The sequence below is a fragment of the Mustelus asterias genome, chromosome 18, assembly GCF_964213995.1.
Source record: "Mustelus asterias chromosome 18, sMusAst1.hap1.1, whole genome shotgun sequence".
Taxonomy (NCBI): domain Eukaryota; kingdom Metazoa; phylum Chordata; class Chondrichthyes; order Carcharhiniformes; family Triakidae; genus Mustelus; species Mustelus asterias.
Window position 1 is genome coordinate 18423177 of NC_135818.1, and position 22651 is coordinate 18445827.

Below are 22651 nucleotides of genomic sequence, written 5' to 3' on the forward strand. Positions count from 1 at the left end.
GTACCAATACATGGCTGCCCCATGTGGGGTTGATGATTGGAAACTAATAGGCTGAGACCTCCCCATACCATAGGAGCAGCAAAGCGACATGAGGATAAACCTTATATCAAACAGCAAATGGTTACAACCTGGAATGCAATGCCCGAGAGTTTGGTGGAGGCACATTCAATTGAAGCTTTCAACCGTGAACTGGATAAACACCTGAAGAGAAAAATTCACAGAGCTATGGGGAAAGGAAGGAATTCTCCAATGTCCCAACCCAGTGAGTCCAATGGCGGGGGAGGGAGAATTTGGCAGGAGGCCCAAAAATTTGTTTTATGCTGGCGCGAATTTCTCATGGGATCTTCAACCGTTGTTTGCCATGGCAGATCTGAAACCCATCGGAGACTGGCATGAAACTAATTTGCATCCTGCCAATGGGATGGCATCCAGCTAAAGGGTGGCACAGTGATTAGCACTGCTGCTTCACAGCGCCAGGGATCTGCGTTCGATTCCCGGCTTGGGTCACTGTCTGTGTGGAGTCTGCACGTTCTCCCCGTGTCTGCGTGGGTTTCCTCCGGGTGCTCCAGTTTTCTCCCACAGTGTGAAAGACAGGCTGGTTAGGTGCATTGGCCATGCTAAATTCTCCCTCAGTGTACCCGAACAGGCACCAGAGTGTGGCAACTAGGGGATTTTCACAGTAACTTCATTGCAGTGTTAACGTAAGCCTACTTGTGACACTAATAAATAAATAAAAGCCCAACTAGTATCTTCTGCACATGCTCAATTCTCCGCAACACCAGCAGGGAAACATGGAGTGGGACAACTGAATTGCTGTTGCAGAGAGCCAGCATGGAGCTGATTAGCCAAATGGCCTCATTCTATGCTGCAACTATTCAATGGTTCTATGATTCATTAATACAGAGTACGTGGGATGGATCACACTTTTTGAGCTAGAATCTATGTGTTAATAATTGTGCGTGGATTGGTTTCGTTGCTAGTATCAGGATCTATTTGTTAATGCACTAGATGGGTGTCACTATTTTGAATTAAATCCATTTATTAAGGAATGTGTTGGATGGTCAGAATGTTAGTAATGGTATTTATTTATTAATGTAGGTTTGCGATGGCTGCCCTCCTAATAGTAATGGAGTCTCCTTATTATTACATTGATGCAGAGAGTGAATTTGAGACCACTGCTGCTTAACGTCTACTCTCAGAGCTGTCTTACTGATTAATTTACTGTAATGTACCAATTGCTTCAATGAAGTCATTAAGAGTTTCACAAAAGCTCCTTCAATATTCCCGTTGGCACATGTTGGAATAAATAATTAGCAGAGTCATGTTATGTTAAAGGAACTTTCCGTGGGAAGCTTTGAAAAGCCTTATTCATGAGTATTTTCTGAAGACACAGCAAAGGCCTGCTGGTGAGTCCATTATAACTACATGTTGCGTACTGTTGCTGCAGGTTTTACTATTCCATTGGTTGAAGATGTGGGAACCACTTGCACTGTGATCACTGGAGCTCTATAGGAGTTTGAAATATAATGGAACAAGGCGCTTACAGTAAGCATTAATCCTGAGACCCTGCCTTTGTCCTGTTACATAGCTTTCCAGCAATATATTATTCTCTTGGTGCATTGCGCGGTTACAATTTAGAAGTCCAACCTGCTTCCACCCCAAAACAATAAGTTATTCTCTCTAAAGATAGTATTCAGCCCCTTGTTGTGATATCAAAACATCCTGCCAAAATTGTAAATCCCCATTCCTGCAATATTTCTGCTGTTGGAATTTCCCAATTTATTTGACAGAGTGGCGCACCAGGCGGGAAAAACAATGTTAAAGTCATTGGCCCCAAAGGGTGGCTTTCTCCGCCATACCGTTCAGCTCGTAGCCAAATAAAATGAATGGGTAGGTCCCACAAAGTAACGCTGTGAGGGTGGCCTCTCATTGAACTTGCCTACCAGTAACTTAATCTGTTAAAGATCGGAGCCTTTCTAAAGGGCACCCTGACACAAAAAATTAAAAATAGAACACTCCCCCCTACCCGGTGGTACTGCCCTGGCAGGGCCTGGGCATCTGGGCATGATCCTCTCTTCCCCCCCCATCACCCCCACATGAGTGATGCACTCACCTGAACTCCTCTGACGGATTCTGCTTACCAGGTGCACACCATGGCAGACCTGTCATGATTCACATTATGCCCCCACACCGATATGAGTGGATTATGTAACAGGGGAGGGGTGAATAATCAGGCATCGAGGGTACTAATGGGGATCCCGTTGCGTCATAAGTGGGAGGGAGGGCGGGAAAAATCGCAAGAGGAAATCCCACCAACGTAAACTGCATTTTGGTCCTCACACTGGACTTTTCACACCCGCCTCTGATTCTGTCCACAAAATGAGAGTGGAAAATCCCCCCCCCCCTCCACCCCGCCACCCCACCCCCAAACCCCCCCCCCCCCCCCCCCAAACACCAATAGGTAGAGTGCGAGAGGAAAGGATGAGAAATATGCAGGCAGGGAAAAAAATGGCATCAAGATAAAGAGCAAGATAGAGAGAAACAGGGAGAAAAAAGAGAGACGCCCAGAAGAGAGCAGAGAGATGGGAGAGTGTAGTAAGACAGAGAGAACAGAACAGGCAGAAAGAGAGCAAGAGGCAGAGATATAAAGACAGCGACCGAAAGACAGAAAGAGAGAGAAAAAGCAACATAGAGAGAGAGGAACACACAAAAGGGACAGAAATAAAAACAGATAGTAAGAGACAAAGTAGAGGTAAAGATGGACATCAATATAAATAGAGAGGTGAAGAGTCAGGCAGAACTCAGGTCTGAGGTTTTGTTGCTGGTTGACATGCTGATATTAGTTGGTTAGCTCAGTTGGCTGGGTGGCTGGTTAGTGAAGCAGAGCGACACCAACAGTGCGGGTTCCTAAAGAGCCCACACGTAGCCCATCGACTTGCCTGCTCCCCCTCTTATCCTCGTTGGTTCTGTCATCACTTACCATCAGCAGCAATCCCTCGTGGGAGACCTGTGTCCAGCTGGTTCAATGCGTGAAGGTGCATCTGCTGGGTAGCTACAGATTCCTCAGTGCTTCCGAAACTCGACACTATAAGGGAAGAGGACAACTGCATGAGAGACTCTGGTCCTAATGAATCATAGAATGATATGGCACTCCAACTGAACTGGTTTAGGCTTTCAGTGATAACAGACATTCAAGGACAAATAGAAGGGTGGGAACGATGTTGAAATGGTGCGCATTCAATTCGAGATTCGGGACAGTAATCCAAGCCTAGTTGCAAAGAACCTGTCACTGGGATTGGAAAATAGAACTTGTCACATTATTGCTGTCTTGACAAACTTGAGATGTACTGTATTTGCTTCTCTCATTCTACCTGACCAATTCTTAATGCCCTTCTCAAGTTGGATGCCTAAATTACCAGCGTTCTCCCTCCCTCCCTCTTCCTGTCTGAATCCCAATATTCTGATCCCTCTTCCCACCTAAATCCCAATTAACTACCTCCCTCTTCCTGTCTGAATCCCAATGTTCTGTCTCCTTCTTCCCACCTGAATCCCAATGTTCTGATCCCTCTTCCCACCTGAATCCCAATGTTCTAATCCCTCTTCCCACCTGAATCCCAATTAACTACCTCCCTCTTCCTGTCTGAATCCCAATGATCTGTCTCCCTCTTCCCACCTGAATCCCAATGTTCTGATCCCTCTTCCCACCTGAATCCCAATTAACTACCTTCCTCTTCCTGCCTGAATCCCAGTGTTCTTCTCTCTCTTCCCACCGGAATCCCAATGTTCTGATCCCTCTTCCCACCTGAATCCCAATTAACATTGAGCATTGAGTTTAAAAATTGGCAAGTCATGTTGCAGCTTTATAGAACTTTAGTTAGGCCGCACTTGGAATATAGTGTTCAATTCTGGTCGCCACACTACCAGAAGGATATGGAGGCTTTGGAGAGGGTACAGAAAAGATTTACCAGGATGTTGCCTGGTACGGAGGGAATTAGCTATGAGGAGAGGTTGGAGAAACTTGGTTTATTCTCACTGGAACGACGGAGGTTGAGGGGCGACCTGATAGAAGTCTACAAGATTATGAGAGGCATGGACAGAGTGGATAGTCAGAAGCTTTTTCCCAGGGTGGAAGAGTCAATTACTAGGGGGCAAAGGTTTAAGGTGCGAGGGACAAGATTTGAAGGAGATGTACGAGGCAGGTCTTTTACACAGAGAGTAGTGGGTGCCTGGAACTCATTGTCGGGGGAGGTAGTGGAAGTGATACGATAGTGAGTTTTAAGGGGCGTCTTGACAAATACATGAATAGGATGGGAATAGAAGGATATGGTCCCCGGAAGAGTAGGGGGTTTTAGTTCAGTCGGGCGGCATGTTCGGTGCAGGCTTGGAGGGCTGAAGGGCCTGTTCCTGTGCTGTAATTTTCTTTGTTCTTTGTTCTTTGTTCTAACTACCTCCCTCTTCCTGCCTGAATCCCAATGTTTTGTCTCCCTCTACCCACCTGAATCCCAATGTTCTGATCCCTCTTCTTGACTGCATCCCAGTGTTCTGTCTCTCTCTTCTGCTAATTTTAATCTTCCACAGAGTCAGCCATGGCTCAGTGGTAGCATTCTCCCCTCTGAGTTACTGGGTTCAAGATCCACGCTCGATACTGGAGTACGTAATCCAGAGCGACAACTCAGTGCATTAGTGAGAGAGTACTGCACTGTCAGAGGTGCCTTCTTTTATGTGGGATGTTAAACTGAAGTCCTATCTGCTCTCCCAGGATGTAAAAGATCCTGTGGGACAGTTTCAAACCAAGATAAGTCCTCCCTGGGTTGCCTGTCGACCTTTTGAACCGATTGTCTAGTTGTTATCACACTGTTGTGAAAACATTGGCTGTCACATTCCAAATGACTACATTTCAGAAGCACTAAATTAATGGTAAAGTGATTTTGAATGTCCTGAGATTGTGAAGACCTTACATCTCTGATTCCCCACTAAACAGCAACAACATTCATTTATATTGTGCCTTTGATATGGAAAATCTTTCCCATTTTACCGGAGCACTGAGTCTCAGAAGGAGTTATTAAGACAACTAACCAAAAGCATGGTCCTGGATGTTGGTTGAAAGGAAGGGCGAGAGAGGTCTAGTGAGGGAATCCCAGAGCTGAGAACCATTGCTGCCAACAGCAGAGCGACGAATATTATTAGGGAAATTTCACGTTTACCAAGGTGATTTCCATATGGGATGCCGGAAACATCTCAAAATTCTGACAGTCCTGTATCCTCTTCCACTTTCAATGTAACTACAATACTTCTTATCATGTACCAGAGGCCTTGGAAAAAGAAAGCCTGTTGGAGGTGTATACACTTCGCAATATCCAGAACAATATATTCAATGACATCAAGGCAGCAGGACATTGAATAGCAAAGTTCATATATATCATCATATATATCCACCTTGCAGTCAATAACCAAAATTGCCCATTCTTGATCACGGCTGGGATGTTCTAGTGCAGCTGAAAGTGAATTCTCACTCGCAACGGGTCCCACCATAGACGAGACCGGAGAATCCCACCCATTGTGTGAGTTTGCCTGGGTGGTAGAATCCTTTTAGGCATCAAACAAAAACCACAAAGTTCGGCAGAAGACAGAGTGCTCACAGATTCTCTGCGTGTTGGGGGGTTTGTGAAGTAACTGATGCTCCATCTTTAATTAGACCACCTTAAACCTTGGCTGCAGAAAAACAACTTCAATGTTCAGCTCAAGACCTCATCTTTATGGCTCCAGCTTTTCTTATTCAGAGGGGAAAGGCAATGTCGTCAGAGCGCGGCTTCATCAAACCTCTTCATTATGTTGGGAAGAGGCCTTGGTGAAAGCCCCTTCAACATATAATTGGCTCACAGTCGTCTCTCCAAGGGGTCTCCCGCCAGCTTTCCCATGGAATAGTTTCATACTCATAGTCCCACGTGACGCAGACAGAACCTTGGCCTGGGTAGAACTATTCAAGGAGCTAAAGGACTTTTACAACTCACTACTTGGGACACATAATTAACAGTCCACAGTAATAAGCGTCGCCCATTGAGCCAAAGGCTGGCTCAGCACCCCCTTCCCTCCACCGATGTAATTCCCGTAAGCTTCCTTCAGCATGGCAACGCGGGCAATGTCACTTTCTTTCCATGTTGTCACTATCTCCCCGAGCCTCAAACAAGGGCACCACACATTTATTCAGCCTGACTGCCAAGTTTGGGAGGGTGAGTTGGTAGTGGGGATGGGAGGGGGGAAGTGGGGAGATCAAACTTTACAGCTCATTGCTTTTGTTCAATGTCCATTATTAACTGGCACCCCCTCCCACACCCCTCCACACCCGCTCCCACCCCCCCCCACTGCCACCCCCCCTCCACCCCCACCACCACCCCCTCCACCCCCCCATCAACAACTCCTCATTTATTACATCTATTGAACCCTCATTTATTGGACATGCAAGTTCCAATTCGCGGCAGCAAATTCCTTCTCTGCTGAGGCCACATTTTACCCTTGGTGCTTTCAAAATTGATTAATGCGGACCCCGGTAATGGCACAATCAGTATTCGTAACAGGGAAGTCTTTTGTGATTGCCTATTGAGTCCACTCTGCATGCAGATGCATAAATCCTTAACAGAGCGAGAGAGAGAGAGAGTGAGAGGGAGAGAGAGAAAGAGAGTCAAGGTTGTTGGGGGGGGGGGGGGGGAGGTGGTGGGGGGTGGGGGTTAAGGGGTAAAGGAGAAAGAGCCTTTTGTTGAAGTTCCTTTTGACTAAATGACAGAATGATGAATCAACCTCATCGTATACAAGCAAAGAGCTGACATTAAGCCAGCCTCACTCGCCCATCTCTCAGTTCATTAAATCTATCATATTATTTCTGTTTCTCCGATCTTAAAATTAAATTTTAAGGGAGATGGAGACAGGGAGAATTCTTTTTTAAAAAAAGCATTGTGAGACTTTGACACATGTCATTGAATTAAAAAGGGGCAGAGATCTGCAAGGAAGCCTGACCCCGGCTCCGAGAGTTCCTAAGTAACGCAATTGGAAATGAAATGCAGCTGGATCAAGCCCAAGTCTTTGTGTGTAAGTTGATTCACGTTTTCTAAGAAATTGGATAATAATATTAAAACGAGACTACAGTTATCCTTCCCAAACAATGCAGACAGGAAGCTTGGGGCCTTTTGTATGTTATTCAAGAGTCCAAGGTTTTCTTTTGCGCCTTAAGGAAAAAAGCATCACAACAATGCTTTCCTGTTCATTTCCATTTTCTTCATGCCACCGCCAGCCCAGGCGTTTGTACAAGAAACCAATCGGCATCAGTCAAAATCATGGTGACTACGTTTGGTTTCCCGACACTGTGCAAATGATCTGCCTGGAGACTTTTGTTTCAATTCCCGCAAAGTTCCTCCAGCAGTCGGACAGAAAAGGAAGACTCGCATTCACATGGCACCCTTCTTTCCAGCTCGGGTTCGAGGTTTCATCTCCCACCTCCAAAAGCCTTGCTTGGTCAAAAGGCCTTTTGCCATCGCAGGATGTCCCAATGCACTTCACAGATAGTGAAATACCTTTGAAGTGTGGTCACTGTTGTAAAGTAGGAAATACAGCAGCCACTTTGCACACAGCCAGCTTCAGAAGCTGCAATGACTAGTTCGCCTGTTTTAGTAATGTTAGTCAGGGAATAAATATCAGCCAGGACACTGGTGAGAACACCTTCCTCTTCAAAATAGTATTTTTACATCCACTTGGAAGGATGGCAAAACCTTACTCCAATATCCCACCTGAAAGTACAACGTTCCCTTGGTACTAGACAGGGATGTCAGCCTGGATTAGGTGCAGAGGTGAGGATGCTACCCATGAACTCATAGCTGAGACCTGACTGGGAAAGGACACTGTGTAACATGGAGCTATTATGCAATGAACAAGGTTTCAATTTGCCATATGTATGTTAAACCAGTTGTGTGAATTGATGTCCCCTTCCATTGCAAATAAATGTTGGGTAGTTTTGGCAGTGCCAGTTCATCACTTGGGTAGCAAACTGAAAATCGACCTCCTGGCGTTGTGCTGAGTCATGCATCTCCCAGTTTTGATGCTTCATCTTTTCAGGATGTGGGTGTCACTGGCTGGGCCAGCATTTATTGCCCATCCTTGACTGCTCTCCATTTTAGAGTGGCATTTAGTGGTTAGCACTGCTGCCTCACAGCGCCAGGGACCCAGTTCAATTCCAGCCTCGGTTCACTGTCTGTGTGGAGTTTGCACATTCTCCCCGTGTCTGCGTGGGTTTCCTCCGGTGCTCCGGTTTCCTCCCACAGTCCAAAGATGTGCGGGTTAGGTTGATTGGACATGCTAAATTAACCCTAGTGTTGGGGGATTAGCACAGTAAATGAGGGTTGTGGGAATGGGGCCTGGGTGGGATTGTGGTCAGTACAGACTTGATGGGCCGAATGGCCTCTTTCTGCACTGTGGGGATTCTATGATTTAAGAGTCAACCACATTGCTGTGGATCTGGAGTCACATGTAAGCCAGGCCAGGTAAAGATAGTAGATTTCATTCCCTAAAGGACATTGTGCACCAGATGGGTATTTACGATAATCAACAATGGTTTCATGGTCATCATTAGACTTTTAGTTCCAGATATTTTACTGAATTCAAATTTCACCACCTGCCTTGGTGGGATTTAAACCCGAGTCTCCAGCACATTAACATGGGTCTCTGGATTGCTACTCTAGTGATAACGCCACTGCCTCTCACAGTTTTATTGTGACGATGATACTAAACTTGCTCATCCCCAAGATTCTTGCTTTCACTACTGGGCTCTACCTTGTACTGTCTCCAAGCTAAGAGCTGGAATTATTGTCCCAAAACTGTTCTCTCACTCTTTCTTTACAATACTTCTTCAAAACTACTACTTTGCAAAGTTTTTTTTTGTCTCCCTCCAGATATTGGCTTGGAGTCAAATTTGGTTTGATAATGACGCCTGTGAAATCTTTTGGGATGTTTTACCACAGCAAAAGGCTAGTGGGGGCATGATGGTGTAGTGGTAATATCAGTGGACTAATAAGGCCCAGGCTAATCCTCTTAGGACATGAGTTCAAATCCAATGTTAACCACAGGTAGAATTTCAATTTAACCAGTAAATTTGGAATATAAAACTGGTCCCACTGCAGCTGACATGAAATCCTCATTGATTTTTTTTGTGTTGTGAAAATCCATCTGGTTCACTAATGGCCCTTTGGGGAAGGAAATCTGCTGTCCTTACCCAGTCTGGCCTATATGCAATTCCGGATCCACAACTATGGGTGGAATCTTTCGGCGGTTCACGCTGGCAGGATTTTCTGGTCCTCCTGCAATGAATGGAGATTTGGCTGAGTGCCAAATTCTCCATCCTCGCCTGCAGTGGCAGCGTGGCGTGAATGGCCGGTAAGATCGTGCCCAATGTAGTTGATTCTTAACTGCCCTCTGAAGTGGCCGAGCAAGTCACTCAGTTCAAGGGCAATTGGGGATGGCAACAAATGCTGGCCCAGCCAGTGATGCCCAGATGCCATGAAAGAATAAAGAAAAACATTATATAAATGCAAGTGGCTGTTGTTGGTCCTAGTTGTGGAAGATGATTTGAGTGGAAGTTAAAGAGGATAAATAAATAAACTGCAGTTCAGCTTCCTGCTGCTCAGTGCTATCTAGTGATGTTTACGAGAAGTGTGCATCATGGAGAGCAGGGTCCAGCTTGCAAATGTTGCCCCATGTGGTTGAATAGCCTGTGAACACTTACCATCCTGATTCACAAATGGAGAACAGTTGCTTCAGCTAGGTATGGGAGAACAGCCTGAACCAGTCTAACTGTGCCATAGAATCCCCACAGTGCAGAAGGAGGCCAATCGGCCCATCGAGTCTGCACTGACTCTCCGAAAGAGCACCTTACCCAGGCCCACCCCCCCTTGCCCTAACCCCGTAACCCCACACATTTACCAACACATAGCCAACCCACCTAACCTACACATCTTTGGACACTAAGGAACAATTCAGCATGACCAATCCACCTAACCCGCACATAGAAACATAGAACAGTACAGCACAGTACAGGCCCTTCGGCCCTCGATGTCGTGCCGAGCTTTGACCAAAACCAAGATCAAGCTATCCCACTCCCTATCATTCTGGTGTGCTCCATGTGCCTATCTTTCAAGGGGCACCATCATGAGGAGAAGGTTGGAGGGAACTAAAAAAGATTGGGTGTAAATTTGGGACAAGTTCTCTAAGTCAAAAACGTGGTAATGACCAATGAACCTTCAGTACAACAAATATGGCATACTTTGACAAAGCTTTGACAAAGGGTCGTCTGGACTCGAAACATCAGCTCTTTTCTCTCCCTACAGATGCTGCCAGACCTGCTGAGATTTTCCAGCATTTTCTCTTTTGGTTTCAGATTCCAGCATCCGCAGTAATTTTCTTTTATCCAAGCTAATTCAGGGATTTTAGTTGTGGAGGAATCGGGGTCCCTAGCGGGGGTGGGTGGTGAGGGAATGGGTTTGAGAGGCACAAAGGGGGTGCACTGTCTTGTTGGGGTACCCCCTCAAAGGTGGTACCCCTCCTTCTTTTTCACCTTTTAACTTGAGTTGGCAATATAGCAAGTTGGCCACTCACCTTCAGGCTTCCCCTCTCCATTGCATTCTGGTGGTAGATGTGATAGGAGGCCCCATAAAGGGGATTTTCCCAACATCAGGACCTCAATAGGCTTAAGGGCAGGCAGGCTGCTAATACCTTACTTGCCCTCCATAACATGGGAGACAGCTTGGGGATGAGTGGGAAAGTGGCGGGTGATCCCCATTTTATTTTACGTGCCTTGAGTGTTGTCTCACTGAACATAATCCAGCTTGAAGGTCAGCGAGAAAGTGAAACATCGTCAGGATGAAGAATTTCTCCCAGAGAATTGCAGCAAACTCGGTATAATTGTGCACCAAACTCCACAATCCCTTTCACTTGACAATATCCTGTTAACTGATTGGCTGAACTGTTTTCACCTTTTCGTTTCCGCTTTAGACTAACAATATTAACAATAAACAGCCCAGGACCAAAATACTGTGGATGTGGGAAATCTAGAGTAAGGACGGAAAATGCTGGAAATACTCAATAAATCTAACGGCATCTGCGGAGGGAGGAACAGAGTTAACGCTACAGGCCTGTTGACTTTTCGTCAGAATTGAGAAAAGTTAGGAATGTTTGAAACAAGTAAAAGAGGTGAGGGTTGAAAAGAACAGAATGCAGTACGGCAACAAGCAAGGAGAGATTAAATGATAAAAGCAGGGGCTTTCCGCTCGAGTTTGCCGTGAGCTCATACGGCCACGTGGGCGCAAAATCCAGCAAGAGTCAGAAAATGAGAATCTCGCCAGCGAGATGTTGTTTTCAGATTTCCCTGCCGCCTCTCTGCCAGTGAGATTCCCACCCATAAAGATCAGGAACCTCATTTAAATAACTTAGAATGTTATCAAAGGGCTTCCCCACCATATGCTCCCCTCACATTGGGATCTCCCCCACACCACCCCCACCCTCCCCACAGACGTGACAGCACATTAGCGAGATTCCCAACTAATTTTTAAACCAGGTGAAGGGAACCCACCAGGGGCACACAGTTAAGTATAGCCCCCTGGGGGTAGAGGGATATGCCCAGGCTGTGCCCTGGCACTGATCCTTGGCAGTGCCTAAGTGCCTGGGATAGCACTGGGGGATGGCCTTCTGGGAAATTCTAGGGGTGGGGGTGATGGTTACCCTTATCCTTGTTGGAGGCGGGGGCGGTGGTGATGTCCGCGCCAGGAGAGGTTGGGGGTGGGGGTTCTTCTCGTGTGTGGTGGGAGTGGGGTGGGGGGAGGGGCAGGGAGGGTTCCTGATCAGGGTGCCCTTTCCCGACATACACAGCTTTTCCCAGCCCCGTCCTGCCAGCGTGATGGCGTGGGGCCGGCCTTCATTTTTTTTTTTGCACAGCTTACTCCGCAATGTGGTGAGAAAAGCTGGCCATGCTGCTGGCGAGCTGCGCTGGCTTTCCAGCACCCAGCCGGCACTCAGCTCAATAAAGTTAAAATTCCATCCCAAAGTTTATAGCTGCAAGACCAAAGCCTCCCCACCACACCTCTCCCCTCCACCCCTCCACCCCTCCCCCCCCAACATCCCCCCCCCCCCCCCCCCCCCCCCCCCCCACCCTCCTTCCAGGAAAGCCTGCTGGAGGCAGCATGCATCAGGAAGCCATCATGACCCGCCTTTTCCATTTTCCCAGTATCTCCCCCACCCCTTATCTCCACGGAGCAGGGGAAATCCAGCCCCGGGGGAAGAGAAGGTCATGGGGCGATGATGGGGAAACAGGACTGAATGCAGATTAGGTTATAGGCTGCAGAGTGTTGGACGAGTTCATCTTTAATTTGCGCGGAGGCAAAATGGGGGGCAGCAAATGGATAAATGGACATAGGTCATGGTTAGTGCCTTTACATATGGGTAAGTGTGTGTGTCTGAGTGAGTTAGCTTGGGTAGAGAGTATTGGCAGGTATATGTGTATTTGTATAGAACGATTAGCAAAGGACACATGGGCGGAGGTGGGGGAAGGGGGGGGGCAAGCTGTTGCCTTGCAAGGTGTGTCACAGAGGGTGATGGGCTGAATCAGTTCAAAGTCCACCATAAGACTGATTAACCACTTTGTACCATTTTAATCTGTCAGTACTGGTTGAAGTGATCCAAGGAATGAACAATTTCCACTAACCATTGCAAGCATTTGAACAAATTGGAAATTAAAATCATTTGACCTCTGCTTAAAAACAGGCTTTCCAGTTAGAGTCTCTTGACTTCAAACGTCAGCAGATTGCTATCAGCTTGCATCTGGACGTACTGTAATTAATCTAGTGGTTATTGGAATGAATTAGCAACACAAGGATCATGAATTCAGCGAGAGGAACTCAAACCATTCCGATGTGACTATCGCTGAAACACCCACCATTTCCATCCCAGAGGTTAGCATTGACCAGAGATTTAACTGAACAGGCCAAATAAATACTATGTCTCCAGGAACTGATTGAAGGCTGGGAATTCTGTGGCAAATAGCTCATTGCCCCACTTCCAAAGACTCTTCCACAACCATGGGGCAGCAAGTTTGCACAGTTGCACAGCACCAGGGACCCAGGTTCAATTCCCGACTTGGGTCACTGTGCGGAGTCTGCACATTCTCCCCCCATGAAGTTCCAACATCATTCAAAAGAAAAATCCAGAAAAAGAGGTCCATTTGATCAGCACCCATTCACTATCTTAAACTTTCACTCCCTCCACCACCGACCCACCTTGGTTGGTGTGTATCATGAACAAAATGTACTGCAGCAACTCACCAAGGCTCCTTTGATAGTGCCTCCCAAACCCATGATGCCCAGTGTATGGGAGGAAAGGAGCAACAGCGGCATGGGAATACTTGCACTGCCTGCAAGTTGGGCGGCACGGTAGCACAATGGGTAGCACTGCTGCTTCACAGCTCCAGGGACCTGCATTCGATTCCCGGCTTGGGTCACTGTGGAGTTTGCACATTCTCCTCGTGTCTGCGTGGGTTTCCTCCGCGTGCTCTGGTTTCCTCCCACAGTCCAAAGATGTGCGGGTTAGGTTGATTGGCCATGCTAAAATTGCCCCTTAGTGTCCTGAGATGTGTAGGTTAGAGGGATTAGTGGGTAAATATATAGGGATATGGGGATAGGGCCTGGGTGGGATTGTGGTCGATGCAGACTCGATGGGCCGAATGGCCTCTTTCTGTGCTGTAGGGTTTCTATGATTTCCTCTCTAAGTCACACACCATTGTCACTTGGAACTATTTTGCCATTCCTTCACTGTCACAGGGTCAAAATCCTGAAACTCTCTTCCTGACAGCACTCTGGGTTTGCCTACATCCAATAGCAGTTATCATGGCCAATCCATCTAACCAACACGTCTTTGGACTCTTAAGGGGCAAGTTAACATGGACAGTCCACCTAACCAACACATCTTTAGACACTAAGGGGTAATTTAGCATGGCCAATCCACCTAATTTGCACATTTTTGGATGTTAAAAGGCAATTTAGCATGGCCATTCCACCCAACCTGCACATCTTTAGACACTGAGTGGCAATTTAGCATGGCCAATCCACCTAATCTCCACATCTTTGGCCTATGGGAGGAAACCGGAGCACCCGGAGAAAATCCATGCAAACACAGGGAGAGCGTGTCTTTCAGGGAAAGGAACCTAGCACTCCTCCTACCTGACCTACATGTGACCCCATTTGACTTGCGAGACACTCCGTTATAACCATTACAATGTTAAAAAAAAGGAAACCAATTTTCACTAGGTCTCCAACTGTGTTCAATTAAGGGAACCGTATTTTAGGATGGATCTCAAGGTCATTGGAGATGGAAAGAAGGTTTACCAGACTGGTATTAAAGCATTGGGACTTCAGATCTGGGGTAGTTCTCCCTTAGAGCAGAGAGGTTTAAAGGTAGATTTAAGAAAGTCGTTGAAAAGTAGATTGGATTTTGCAGAGAAAATGAGGGGAAAGTGTTTTTTACTGACAGGATGGATGATAGCCAGGAATCAGTATGAGAACGAGATAAGGGACATAAGGAGAGCTTTTGTACAAAACGAGTTGGATCTGGAATCTTTATCACTTCAGACGGCCAGATAGAGAGAGGATTTCAAAACTTTGAAAAGCGCCATCGACAACCATAAGGAGATGATGACTGGCAAATTAGATAACTGAACATTACTGACTTGCCAACAGTCACAAGACACCCGCAGATGATTGTTCAGTTGGAAACAAACAAACATTTGAGCAAAAAAGAGGGGATGAAATGAGTTATTTACATGTGAATTAATAGCAGGAGTAGCCCCTTTGACCCCTCGAGCCTGCTCTGCCATTTACGAAGATCGTGCTGATCGAATTGTGCCCTCTACTTTCCTGCCCACACGCTATACCCATTGACTCCCTTGTCTGTCAAGAATCTATCTTTACAACTTGGTTTCGGAGACCAGTGGGAAACTTCACCAACCAGGAACATATACAGGTTTAGCACCATCCTAATACCTCCATTAGGTTTCAGTCTGTAACGCATTCCCGGGTACCCTTTACTCTATAGCTGCAATTCTCCAGCCATTCACGTAGAAACCTCCCGTCCGTTATTGCCCAGAGGGAGCCCAGCAGCAGAGGCCAGGAACCAAGACTTCTGCAATGTCCCAAATACATGAAGCTGTTTAATGATGAAGTCAGCGATAAATGCCTCAGGCACATCCCTGAGTGCTGCCAATGAACTACTGCCAGAGAGAATGGAGAATTGGGTGATCAGCGGTTGATGTGGTGTATATGGATTTCAGCAAAGCGTTTGATAAGTTTCCCCATGGTAAGCTTTTTCAGAAAATACGGACACATGGGATTTAGGGTGATTTAGTGGTTTGGATCAGGAATTGGCTAGTTGTAAGAAAACAGAGGGTGGTGGGTTGATGGGAAATATTCATCCTGGAGTTCAGTTACTAGTGGTGTACCGCAAGGGGCCACTGCTGTTTGTCATTTTTATTAATGACCTGGATGAGGGCGTGGAAGGATGGATTAGTAAATTTGCGGATGACACTAAAGTCGGTGGAGTTATAGACAGTGCGGAGGGAAGTGGCAGGGTACAGAGGGACATAGATAAGCTGCAGAGCTGGGCTGAGAGGTGGCAAATGGAGTTTAATGCGGAGAAGTGTGAGGTGATTCACTTTGGAAGGAGTAACAGGAATACAGAGTACTGGGCTAATGGTAAGATACTTGGTTGTGTGGATGAACAGAGGGATCTGGTTGTCCATGTGCATAGATCCCTGAAAGTTGGCACCCAGGTTGATAGGGTTGTTAAGAAGGCGTATGGTGTGTTAGCTTTTATTGGTAGAGGGATTGAGTTTCGGAGCCAGGAGGTCATGCTGCAACTGTACAAAACTCTGGTGCGGCCGCATTTGGAGTATTGCGTACAGTTCTGGTCGCCGTATTATAGGAAAGATGTGGAAGCGTTGGAAAGGGTGCAGAGGAGATTTACCAGGATGTTGCCTGGTATGGTGGGAAAATCGTATGAGGAAAGGCTGAGGGGCTTGAGGTTGTTTTCGTTAGAGAGAAGAAGGTTAAGAGGTGACTTAATAGAGGCATACAAGATGATCAGAGGATTAGATAGGGTGGATAGTGAGAGCCTTTTTCCTCGGATGGTGATGGCTAACACGAGGGGACATAGCTTTAAATTGAGGGGTGAGAGATATAGGACAGATGTTAGAGGTAGGTCCTTTACTCAGCGAGTAGTAAGGGCGTGGAATGCCCTGCCTGCAGCAGTAGTGGACTTGTCAACATTACAGCATTCAAATGGTCATTGGATAAACATATGGGTGATATTGGAATAGTGTAGATTAGAGGGGCTTTAGATTGGTTCCACTGGTCGGCGCAACATCGAGGGCCGAAGGGCCTGTACTGCGCTGTAATGTTCTATGTTCTAAATCTCCACCCATTGCAATGGAGAATCCTGGCTGCAGGCAAACTATCTGAATCCCTTGATTAGATTCCAGTCTGTAACTCACTCCTGGTTATCCATTATTCTATATATAAACCATATGAACCCCTCAATTAGATTCCAGTCTGTAACTCACTCCCGGGTATCCATTATTCTATATATAAACCATCTGAATCCCTCGGTTAGATTCCAGTCTGTAACTCACTCCCAGGTATCCATTAATCTATATATAAACCATATGAACCCCTCAATTAGATTCCAGTCTGTAACTCACTCCCGGGTATCCATTATTCTATATATAAACCATCTGAATCCCTCGGTTAGATTCCAGTCTGTAACTCACTCCCAGGTATCCATTAATCTATATATAAACCATCTGAACCCCTCGATTAGATTCCAGTCTGTACCTCGCTCCCCGGTATCCATTATTCCTTATGTAACTATGATGTTGTTGCCATTACAGAGACTTGGTTAAGGGAAGGACAGGATTGGCAGCTTAACATTTCAGGATACAATTGTTTCAGGCGGGATAGAGGGGGATGTAAAAGGGGTGGGGGAGTTGCACTACTGGTCAAGGAGAATATCACAGCTGTACTCCGGGAGGACACCTCGGAGGGCTCATACAGCGAGGCACTATGGGTAGAGCTCAGGAATAGGAAGGGTGTAGTCACAATGTTGGAGGTTTACTATAGGCCACCCAACTGCCAGCGGAAGATAGAAGAACAGATATGTAGGCAGATTTTGGCAAGGTGTAAAAGCAACAGGGTTGTTGTGGTGGGAGATTTTAACTTCCCCGACATTGACTGGGACTCACTTAGTGCGAGCGGCATGGATGGAGCTGAGTTTGTAAGGAGCATCCAGGAGGGCTTCTTGAAACAGTAGTCCAACTAGGGAAGTGGCCACACTGGACCTGGTATTGGGGAATGAGCCCAGCCAGGTGGTCGATGTTTCAGTAGGGGAGCAGTTCGGGAACAGTGACCACAATTCAGTACGCTTTAAGGTATTGGTAGATAAAATAAGTGTAGTCCTCAAGTTAACGTGCTAAATTGGGGGAAGACTAATTACAACAATATTAGGCAGGAACTGAAGAATGTAGATTGGGGGCAGATGTTTGAGGGCAAATCAACATCTGGCATGTGGGAGGCTTTCAAGTGTAAGTTGATTGGGATTCAGGACCGGCACATTCCTGTAAGGATGAAGGATAAGTATGGCAAGTTTTGGGAACCGTGGATAACGAGACATATTGTGAGCCTGGTCAAAGAGGAAAAGGAAGCATTTGTCAAAGCTAGGAGGCTGGGAACACACAAAGCAAGTGTGGAATACAAGGAAAGTAGAAAGAAACTTAAGCAAGGAGTAAGGAGGGCTAAAAGGGGTCACAAAAATGAATTGGCTAGCAGGATTAAGGAAAATCCCAAGGCTTTTTATACATATATAAAGAGCAAGAGGGTAACCAGGGAGAGGGTTGGCCAACTCAGGGACAAGGGAGGGAATCTATGCGTGGAGCCAGAGGAGATGGGCGAGATATTAAATGAGTATTTTGCGTCAGTTTTCACCAAAGAGAAGGACTTGGTGGATGATGAGTCTGGAAAAGGGTGTGTAGATAATTTGAGTCATGTTGAGATCAAAAAGGAGGAATATTGGGGTTCTTCAGAAATATTAAGGTAGACAAGTCCCCAGGACCTGATGGGATATACCCCAGAATACTGAGAGAGGCAAGGGAAAAAATTGCTGGGGCCTTGAGAGATATCTTTGTATCCTCACTGGCTACAGGGGAGGTCCCAGAGGATTGGAGAATAGCCAATGTTGTTCCTTTGTTTAAGAAGGGTAGCAAGAATAATCCAGGTAATTACAGGCCGGTGAGCCTTACATCAGTGGTAGGGAAATTATTGGAAAGGATTCTTCGAGACAGGATTTATTCCCACTTGGAAATAAATGGACACATTAGTGAGAGGCAACATGGTTTTGTGAAGGGGAGGTCGTGTCTAACTAACTTGATTGAGTTTTTCGAGGAAGTGACGAAGATGATTGATGAGGATAGGGCAGTGGATGTTGTCTACATGGACTTCAGTAAGGCCTTTGACAAGGTCCCTCATGGCAGACTGGTGCAGAAGGTAAAGTCTCATGGGATCAGGGGTGAGCTGGCAAGGTGGATACAAAACTGGCTCAGTCAAAGAAGACAGAGGGTAGCAGTGGAAGGGTGCATTTCTGAATGGAGGGCTGTGACAAGTGGCGTTCCTCAGGGATCAGTGCTGGGACCTTTGCTGTTTGTAATATATATAAATGATTTGGAGGAAAATGTAACTGGTTTGATTAGCAAGTTTGCAGACAACACAAAGGTTGGTGGATTTGCGGATAGCGATGAGGACCATCAAAGGATACAACAGGATGTAGATCAGTTGGAGACTTGGGCGGAGAGATGGCAGATGGAGTTTAATCCGGACAAATGTGAGGTAAAGTATTTTGGAAGGTCTAATACAAATAAGAAATATACAGTAAATGGCAGAACCCTTCAGAGTATTGGTAGGCAAAGGGATCTGGGTGTACAGGTGCGCAGGTCACTGAAAGTGGCAACACAGGTGGAGAAGGTAGTCAAGAAGGCATACGGCATGCTTGCCTTCATCGCCTGGGGCATTGAGTTTAAAAATTAGCAAGTCCTGTTGCAGCTTTATAGAACCTTAATTAGGCCGAACTTGGAATATAGTGTTCAATTCTGGTCGCCACACTACCAGAAAGGTGTGGAGGCTTTGGAGAGGGTACAGAAAAGATTTACCAGGATGTTGCCTGGTATGGAGGGTATTAGCTATGAGGAGAGGTTGGAGAAACTTGGTTTGTTCTCACTGGAACGACGGAGGTTGAGGGGTGACCTAATAGAAGTCTACAAGATTATGAGAGGCATGGACAGAGCAGATAGTCAGAAGCTTTTTCCCAGGGTGGAAAAGTCAATTACAAAGGGGCACTGGTTGAAGGTGCGAGGGGCAAAGTTTAAAGGAGAGGTACGAGGCAGATTTTTTACGCAGAAGGTGGTGGGTGCCTGGAACTCAATTCCGGGGGTGGTAGTGGAAGCGGATACGGTATTTACTTTTAAGCGGCGTCTGGACAAATACATGAATAGGATGGGAATAGAGGGATATGGTCCCCGGAGAGGTAGGGGCTTTTAGTTCAGACAGGCAGCATGGTCAGTGCAGACTTGGAGGGCCGAAGGGCCTGTTCCTGTGCTGTAACTTTCTTTGTTCGTTGTTCTTTGTATATATAAACTATCTGAATCCCTCGATTAGATTCCAGTCTGTAACTCACTCCCGGGTATCCATTATTCTATATATAAACCAGCTGAACCCCTCGATTAGATTCCAGTCTGTAACGCACTCCTTGGTATCCATTATTCTATATGTAAACCATCTGAACCCCTTGATCAGATTCCAGTCTGTAACTCACTCCCGGGTATCCATTATTCTATATATAAATCACCTGAACCCTCGATTAGATTCCAGTCTGTAACTCACTCCCGGGTATCCATTATTCTATATATAAACCATCTGAACCCCTCAATTAGATTCCAGTCTGTAACTCACTCCCGGGTATCCATTATTCTATATATAAACCATCTGAACCCCTCAATTAGATTCCAGACTGTAACTCTCTCCCGGGTATCCATTATTCTATATATAAACCATCTGAACCCCTCAATTAGATTCCAGTCTGTAACTCTCTCCCGGGTATCCATTATTCTATATATAAACCACCTGAACCCCTGACTAGATTCCAATTGGTAACTGACACATTGCCAGAATAAATATGCCTCGGAGGTTTAAGCTTCACTACTGCACGAGTCCAAAAATTGACATTCACTTCAATGTGATTCTAAGCAGTCAAAAACCACAGACCTGAAGAGTTAATTTGTTTTTCTCCCTCCACAGATGCTTCCTGACCTGCTGCATTTATCCAGCATCTTCTGCTTATATTTTAGATTTATTCAGCATGGTGGCACAGTGGTTAACACTGCTGCCTCACAGCACTAGGCACACGGATTCAATTTCAGCCTCTGGCAACTGTCTGTACGGAGTCTTCCCGTTCTCCCTCGCGTCTGTGTGCATTTCCTCGGGTGCTCCAGCTTCCTTCCACAGTCCAAAAGACATGCAGGTTAGGTGCATTGGCCACGCTAAATTCTCCCTCAATGTAACCGAACAGGCACCGGAGTGTGGCGACTAGGGGATTTTCAAAGTAACTTCATTGCAGTGTTAATGCAAGCCTACTTGTGACACTAATAAATAAACTTTAAAAAAAAAGATTTCCAGTATCCACAGTATTCTGCTTTTGTTTCAGTGTGGCGTGAAGCTTTGAGTCTGTGCGGCTGTCAATTTTCACAACAGTGGAACCAGAATATTCTGGGTCACCAGCTTCCACCACTGCCTCTCTGCACGAGAGACACAAATGGAATCTCGGAAGAGAATGACCCGCGTTGCAATGTCAGCCAGAAAATGACCAGCACCAACCACGAACCTCAAAGAAAACTGCCCACCTAGATCCTCTAGCAATCTCTATGCACGGTGGCACAGTGATTGGCACGGCTGCCTCACAGAGGCAGGGGCCCGGTTTTGATTCCCGGCTTGGGTCACTGTCTGTGCGGAATCTGCACGTTCTCCCCGTGTCTGCGTGGGTTTCCTCCGGGTGCTCCAGTTTCCTCCCACAGTCCGAAAGACATGCTGGTTAGGTGCATTGGCCATGCTAAATTCTCCCTCAGTGTACCTGAACAAGCGCCAGAGTGTAGCAACTAGGGGATTTTCATAGTAACTGCATTGCAGTGTTACTGTTAGCCTACTTGTGACACTGATAAATAAACTAAAAACTTTTTTAAACGATGGCCTGGATTTTCCATTTCCCAGTTGAATCTAGCACCAAATCCAGGTGTCCAGCAACAGTGATGTCATCACTGGATAAGTAGCCAATCACATTGAAGAATTCTCACAGACAGCAAACCAGGATATAAAATGCGCTGATTATCATTCATAGCACAGTGGTTAGCACTGCTGCTTTGCAGCGCCACGGACCCGAGTTCGATTCCCAACTTGGACCACTGTCTGTGTGGAGTTTGCACGTTCTCCCTGTGTCTGCGTGGGTTTCCTCCGGGTGCTCCGGTTTCCTCCCACATTCTGAAAGACGTGCTGGTTAGGTGTATTGACCCAAACAGATGCTGGACTGTGGCGACTAGAGGAATTTCACAGTAAACTTCATCGCAGTGTTAATGTAAGCCTTACTTGTGACTAATAAATAAACTTTAACTTTTTAATCAATTTTACAGAGACAAAATAAATGATTACAACATACAAGTACGATTTAAGGTAGAAGCTGAAGTTAGAAGCATAACCAAACCTTAAAATAATACAGCTAAAAATATCTGAATTTATCATAATGGAAGAATTTGGCATTATGAGATCTAAAATTAGTTTTCAGAGCCAAAGAGGTTTTCAGCATCATTTACGAACTTGTATGCTGTTAAAATCCCAGTTACAGCTGAATTAACACGGTGTAACCTTTTCAACAGCTTCCATAACAAATCTACTGGCAGCGATTTCTATTTGATTGCAATCAAGGGGATCATCAAAAATACACTGACAGCAACCTCTGTACTTCCATGTTTAACTGTGTATGTGCAGACTCCAGGTGCTGCCGTCAGTTTTAGAGAAGCAATGATGACAACGCTGACAGTTTCACCATCGTGGTTACACAAGTTCCAAGCCTATGCTCCCATTGCCTTATCATTTGCCGACTATTAAACACTGCGCTATAGAGAAGCAAAATAAAGGGCATTACTCATTACCCAGTGCTCTAAATACAAAACATTAAATAGTACAAATTTGGTTCTGTTTTATGATGACGTGTAATCGGCAAAGTGGAACATTGAGCTCCCCTCAGGATAACTTCCCAATACGTACATTGCAGTAAATCATTGAGAATGCAGTGCTGGCCTGTAGGGCAAAACCAATTGAAGTGATAGACACGTGAAGCACATGAGAGGCTGCATGTGGCTATCAGGAAGGTCGAATGGACCAATTCACAGTGATGTGACCTTTGTGACAAACAACAACATGGGCTTGTTATTTTTTCTAATGGATGTGAACAAGTCTTGAAGGATTTGCTTTATTGGTTTCTT

At 45.9% G+C, this 22651-nt stretch overlaps 1 protein-coding gene across 3 annotated transcripts in view; it reads right to left on the reverse strand.

Moving 5' to 3' along the window:
* Positions 1-22651, reverse strand: part of ltk (leukocyte receptor tyrosine kinase) — a 183055-nt gene that overhangs the window by 90413 nt on the left and 69991 nt on the right. For all 3 annotated transcript variants that reach the window (XR_013499992.1, XM_078233461.1, XM_078233462.1), the window contains exon 2: positions 2981-3085. Coding sequence is in view for 2 of the 3 variants with exons in the window: in XM_078233461.1 (XP_078089587.1) it covers positions 2981-3085 (105 nt within the window). In the remaining variant the exon portion in view is untranslated. The remainder of the gene's footprint in view (positions 1-2980; positions 3086-22651) is intronic.